We start from the raw sequence: 5,741 nt of genomic DNA, 5'->3' as shown, positions 1-5,741 counted from the left end.
CACAGCACCCAGACCCAGCCAGGGAGCTGCTCCAGCCATAATTAAAGGTTTTTAATCACCAGGCAGGTGATGGATGAGCATCGAGCCAGAGTTACATCCCAAGCTGGGGGCTGGTGGATGCAGGGTGTGTGTTGGAGCTGGGTGGGAGCTCTCAGAGGACCACAAGGCTCGAGCTGGGGGGGTACAAACTGAGGCAGAGGTGCTGGACCCCCTCACAAAACAGTCTGTGCCTCAGAGACAGTTACACCTTTATTGTTTTGGCTGGAGGGTTTTTCCTCACTCCTCTCCCCGCCATCCCTCCTTCTTCCCTGGGACACAGTGCCCTCAAGCCAGGATGGATTGTCCTTGTGTTTCAGTATAGAGGGACACAGTGGCATCCCAAGAGCATCCAGACACCCTGCAACCACCCTGTCCCCTCCATGCCCTCCCTCCGAGTGTTCAGGTGAGGAAGGAGGTGTTTGGGTTAAAACCTGACCCACTCCCAACCCTGGGCACAGCCCCACATCCATGGGATGACATTCCTCCTGCCCCCAAATCATCCAGGTCCAGGTCTCCCACAGGGAAGGGCACGCTGCCCAGGTCATACCAGTCTCTCTATCCAGGGATGAGCCTGTTCCCAGTGGGATCCCAGCTCAACCCGAGCAAAGGGCAGGGATTTACAGGGAGGAACCACTGAATTCACTGGGACCTTCTCGAGCAAAACAGACTTTGCTGGAGCCTGGCTGCCTGGGATGTTTGAGGGAGCCCAGTGCAAGGAATCAGGGAGCCAGGGTGTAGGGACTGGTGCCACCCTTCTCCCCACATGTGATGGCCAACACAGCATCTCATCTCGCACCACGTTCCCTCCAGCCCCATCAGCAGCACCATCAGCAGAACTGCAGGAGAGGCAGAGCACAGGGCAGGTGGTGAGCCCTCACCCAGCCCCCCAGGCAACATTCTGGGGGGGCTAGGAAAGGGCTGGTGAGCCACCCCCCCCCGAGATGGGCACAGACCTTCCAGCGGTTCCCACACTCGTTGCACAGCACGAATGTCGTCATGGGCTCGTCGGCGCTGCGCGTCTGCACCTGGGACGGAGCAGGGGTCGGGTCAGCAGAGACCCCTCTGGTGGGGATGGGGCCAGGAGAGACCTCCTGGGGTTCCCCAGGGCCCAGGGCTGACCTGGTTGTAGGTGCAGTTCTTCTTCTTGCACTTGCCGCACTGGAAGAGGTCGGTGACGGTGCCGCCCGTCTTGGCCATCTGGTGCTCCCGGATGGCCTCCTGGGTCATGGCATTCCGCAGCTGCTTCAGCTCATCGCTGGCCATCTCCTGCCACCAGCGTCGGCCCCGTGGTCAGTGTGGCCACAGCTCTGCTCACAGCCACCTGCCGTGGTCCAGCACCCTCCCCGTCCTCTCCCGGACCAGGATTGATCCTGCTCTCCGTGCTCGTGGGAGGGATCAGACCCACCCAGATGGAAAAATCACCCCTTCCTCAACCCCAAACTGCTGCCTGCAGGGATCTGGCTCCCTGCAGGGGAAACTGGGCTTCCCAGGAGCCTGATTTGTAGACTCCAGTTGAGGAGGAGGAATGGGGACCCTGCAGGCTGACTGCTGCCCTTGTGACACCCCACAGCCAGCTCTGTGATGGGCTGGGGGGGCTGCAGGGCTCTGAGGGGCAGTGCCTCCACTTTCTCCCCGTGCCTGTTGCTCCCTGTGGCCCAGGCAACACCGGGATGGGACGAGGTGGTGTTGGGACAAGCCCAGTGTGGGCACCACCAAGCCAAGTCCATCTGCTGTGGAGGAAGGATGGATGTGACCCACGAATCAGCCCCGTGCCCCCCACCCTGTGCCCACCTCGGCGGTCATGCGGGCGATGAGGGCGGGCTCGATGGCCCCACACAGCACGTTCCTCCTCAGCCCGGGGTTCTTGGGGTCCTTCAGGTTGCTGATCCTGCTCCGCACCCGGTTGCGATACTTCATGTCCGTGCTCTTCAGCTCCTGGAAGATATGTGGGGCCTGTCAAGGAATCAAGGGGGATGCTGGCTGTCACCAGGGTCGGTGCCCACGTGGAGATGGCCGATTTCAATGGGAATTCGCTCCCTGAGTGTCCCCATCCTCGAGTTTAGGAGGGTGAAGCAGAGCTTTGGGAAGAGAACAGCTTTGCATTGCCTTGGATGTCTCTGGCTGTGGGGCTCAGGGACTGTCAGCAAGCCCTGTGCTGTGACAAGTTCGTGCTGCAGAGGACTCAGCCTGTTCCCTCCTCCCTGGATGGCCAAAAGCCACCCGCTGCCTGCACAGGTGTGGGCAGGTGGGCTGAGCCGACGGCTTCCAGCACAGAGTCTGGGATGCACCAAAAATCAAACTGTATCCAGGAGGGGTACGGCCCCACCTCGGGGCTGATTTCGGTCTTGGGGGGCTGCCAAGAGACCCCCAGGTCTTGAACTGGGCGTGGGTGGAGGTGGCTCCATCTCTGCCAGCCTGGGCACGTAGGCACCCACAGCAGGCTCAAGGAAAAGGCCTTGCCTGGGTTTGGGTTTCTTTCCCCAGGGATGAAGGCAGGTCCCTGAGCAGAGCGGTTTGAGGGGGGACATACAGACCCCCCGGACTAAGGCAGGTGCTCAGGCGATGCTCTGCTCACCATCAACACCAGCATCAACATCAGCCTCTGCATCCTCTAACCGTGGTCTGGGCTCCCTCTGCAGGCAACGAGCACAGCAGAGCCTGTCACACTCTGTCCTTGTCCCTGCCCCCCTCTGCCCTGTCCCCATCACCACTCTCAAGCCCACGTGTGCCCCCCCAGCAGACAGTGCCCGGGGACCCCCACCCTCCCCAAAGGATATGGTCTTCAATCTCCGATGCCATCTTCTCACAGTTGACACCGAACTCCTTGTAGTCATCTAAAGGACAGAGGGGTCAAGGGGTGACTTTCAGGTGTGAAACCATTCAAGTCTCACTGCACCCCCCCCAAAACTCCTCACAATCTTCCCCCTGCTTATCCCAGACACCCCATCTCCAAAATACCTATTTTTACCCACCTTGAACTTTACAAAGGCCCATCCCCATCACCCCTACCAACCTCCTTTTCTTTCATTTTGGCGCCGAAGGCTCCCTTTAGGGCTGTCCCACAGGAGAACCAGCCCAGGCTGGGGTGCAGCCCCCCCAGCCCTGCTCACCATCCACACGGAGCGCGGCCGTCAGCATCTCGATGCACTTGTCCCGCACGGAATCCCCTGTCAGGTAACAGGGGGCCAGGAAACAGGGGCTGGGAGAGAAGGAGGGGCTGGTGGGGGTCCGTGGTGTCTCTGGTTTGCCCTTGCTGCTGTTGGCTCTGTGGGGGCACACCAGGGGGACAGGCAGGGGGTGAGGTCTTGGCACAGCCCCAGGGACCTGCCGGGGTCTTGCAGCAGCGGGATGGGTCTCTCCTACCTTTCCTCCTTGCTGTCACTGGAGTTTCTCCGGGAGCCTGTGGGAGCTGGAGAGGGGCTGGAGCCCACAGAGGCTCTCCTGGGGGAGAGGGGACAGTGGGATGACACCAGACATGGGACGGGTAGGACAGGGGAGAGGGAATGGTGGCAGGACTTCGGGCACCAGCACATCAATGTGAGTGCTCAGAAGCCAACAGGAATCTCCCCAGGGGAGGATTTGCTCCTCCCAAGGAATGTCCCAGGGCCCGTGGCAGGATCAGGGCTCCCAGCCATCTCTGCCCACCCAGGATGGGGCTCCCACGGTCAGGGCATCCCCAAAGGGGACTCCCAAAGCATCCTCAGGCTGCCCTGGGACGTCCCCTCTTTACCTCTCCCCCGAGAGCCTCTTCTGTGGGGAGGAAGAGGAGGAGGCGGCCGAGGTGGTGGAGGAGGACCTGGAGTCAGCAGAGTCCCTCCTGGCAGGACGAGCCCCAGGTCAGAGGACAGTGATAGGGACTAGGCAGTGGGTCCAGACCCCCAACCACAGCCCAGTGAGGGGGTGGGGTCCAACCTCCCCCATCCCCACCCAGCCCAGCACCCACCTCTCTTTCTTGCCATCCAGAGGTGGCTTCTTGGAGGATGCAGTGGGGCTCCGGCTGTCACTGGACTCTCTTCACCATGGAAGCCCAAAGGAAGGGAGAGATGCTCTCAGCAAGCCCAGCCCCAGCATCTCCCAGAGTCCTGTGAGCCAGATCCTGCCCCTCTGCACAGCCCATCCCTAGCTGGGTCAGCCCTGAGCCCCACAACCCCCAGGCTGCCAGAAAAGCCTCCCCTGGGCTGGCAATGCCCAGCAGAGCCCAGTGTGAGCTCAGGGCATCCTTCAGCAGGTACCTCTCTGGGTTGGAGTTGGCAGAGTGGCCCTGGGTGGTGGCAGCATGAGAGCTGGATTTGCTGGGCTTCCTAGGGAGAGAGAGAGCGGGACAGGGTCAGATGAGCACCATCCAAACAGCCCTCATCCAAGGAATAATTAGCTCTAGAGAAAGGAAAATAAAAAATTCCCAATTATCCATCCTCCAAAAGCCACCCTGGTGCTGCTTCTGCTGCCCTTTTCATCTCCAGAAGTGTGGGCATCCAGGGGCAGGCAGAGAGGGATAAACTCTTAAGGACTAAACAGAGGGTGGTCTTATATCAGCCCCTGGTGCCCCCCAGCTGGGGGCAGGAGCCCCCACCTCTCCTTGTGCTTCTCCTTGTGCTTCTCAGCTGGGTTCTTGGGGTGCTTCACCCCTTCATTGGGGCAGCTGGAAACATCCAGCCCCTTCTTCTTGTCCCTGTCCCCATCCGAGTCCTTCTCCTTCTTCCCATCCGCATCCTTCTCCTTCTTTGGGGTGGTGGACTCTGGGGGAAGGATTTGGGTGTCACAGCCACAGCCCAAACCAGCACAGGGCACCTGGGGAGCTGCATCCTGGGCTGGGGGATGACTGGGGGGGATGCTCACCCCTGGTGGGGCACACAGTGATTTACACCACTCCATCCCGGAGCGAAAACAAGCCCTTGGAAAGTCCAAGTCCATTCATTGCCTGGGAGGGCTGGGTTACAGGTTAGGGGAGCCTGCACGGGCTGGGACTGATCCCAGTGCAGCCTCCCTGGGGTTTGGGGTTCGGGGATGGCCCAGGGAAGGTCGAGGCTTTTGGGGGGTTCCTTCCTCCCCTGGCATTGCTCACCCAGAAGCCGCTTCCAGTTCTTGATGAGGATTTTGGCCGAGGCCACCACCTCTTCGTCGGAGCAGTGCTTCCTCACCGAGTTCACGGCCACCCCGATCCGTGTGGTCTGGGGACACACGGCAGGGACACATCCTTAGGGATGTGCCAGCTGGCACGGGAGGGCCAGGACCAGCCGCCCCAGGGGGTGTCCCCCCACCCCCAGCCCCTCACCTGGAGCAGCTGGATGGTCATGGTGTAGCCGGTGAGGGATTTGAGCAGATCCAGCGCCCCTTCCTAGAGCAGGGAGAAGCCACGGGGGCCCTTGAGGAGCTGGAGATAAATGGAGTAGGGGGGCTGCATGTCCCCCCTTTCCTCGCCAGCACCAGGCAGCACCAGGGAGGGCACCCCAAGGGGACCCAAAGCAGCGCTGGGCTGGTCCCTTGGAACATCTGACCCCTTGTGTCAACACACCACAGAAAAATCCCACACCCAAATCCTGGCGGGCCATCCCAGCACCAAATCATGTCTCCAGCTGCAGAGCAGGAGCTTAAAACCTGAGAAAAACCCCTCCCTAAGGAAACTCCGGCTGCTGGGAGCTGGCCATGGCTGGGGGACCTCCGAGTGTCCCCACCCAGGGGCAGGAGGGACACACCCACCCCGG

General features: G+C 61.1%; 1 protein-coding gene across 1 annotated transcript; it reads right to left on the bottom strand.

Annotated features, from left to right (window-relative positions):
- Positions 1-231: 231 nt before the first annotated feature.
- On the bottom strand, positions 232-5,437 carry TCEA3 (transcription elongation factor A3). The gene is made up of 13 exons (XM_029963091.1): positions 5,312-5,437; positions 5,102-5,207; positions 4,610-4,775; positions 4,272-4,340; positions 3,983-4,051; positions 3,770-3,856; positions 3,403-3,480; positions 3,150-3,304; positions 2,817-2,873; positions 1,831-1,985; positions 1,159-1,305; positions 993-1,064; positions 232-875 (listed from the first exon to the last, which is right to left on the bottom strand). Exons 1-13 carry the CDS (start codon positions 5,330-5,332, stop codon positions 867-869), a joined length of 1,191 nt encoding a protein of 396 aa, XP_029818951.1. The 5' UTR covers positions 5,333-5,437; the 3' UTR covers positions 232-866.
- Positions 5,438-5,741: the final 304 nt, after the last annotated feature.

Source organism: Manacus vitellinus, unplaced genomic scaffold, assembly GCF_001715985.3.
Source record: "Manacus vitellinus isolate BGI_N305 unplaced genomic scaffold, ASM171598v3 scaffold_52_pilon, whole genome shotgun sequence".
In the NCBI taxonomy this organism is placed as follows: domain Eukaryota; kingdom Metazoa; phylum Chordata; class Aves; order Passeriformes; family Pipridae; genus Manacus; species Manacus vitellinus.
This window is presented reverse-complemented; position numbering and strand designations above follow the sequence as displayed.

What these genes read in the sequence shown, in the direction of transcription:
- TCEA3 (XM_029963091.1), bottom strand. Translation starts at nt 5,332, where the DNA reads ATGACCATCCAGCTGCTCCAG. An exon ending in GCCAACTCCAACCCAGAGAG is followed by an intron (nt 4,052 to 4,271) that starts GTACCTGCTGAA and finishes TCCATGGTGAAG; the next exon opens with AGAGTCCAGTGACAGCCGGA. An exon ending in AGAACTGCACCTACAACCAG is followed by an intron (nt 1,065 to 1,158) that starts GTCAGCCCTGGG and finishes GCTCCGTCCCAG; the next exon opens with GTGCAGACGCGCAGCGCCGA.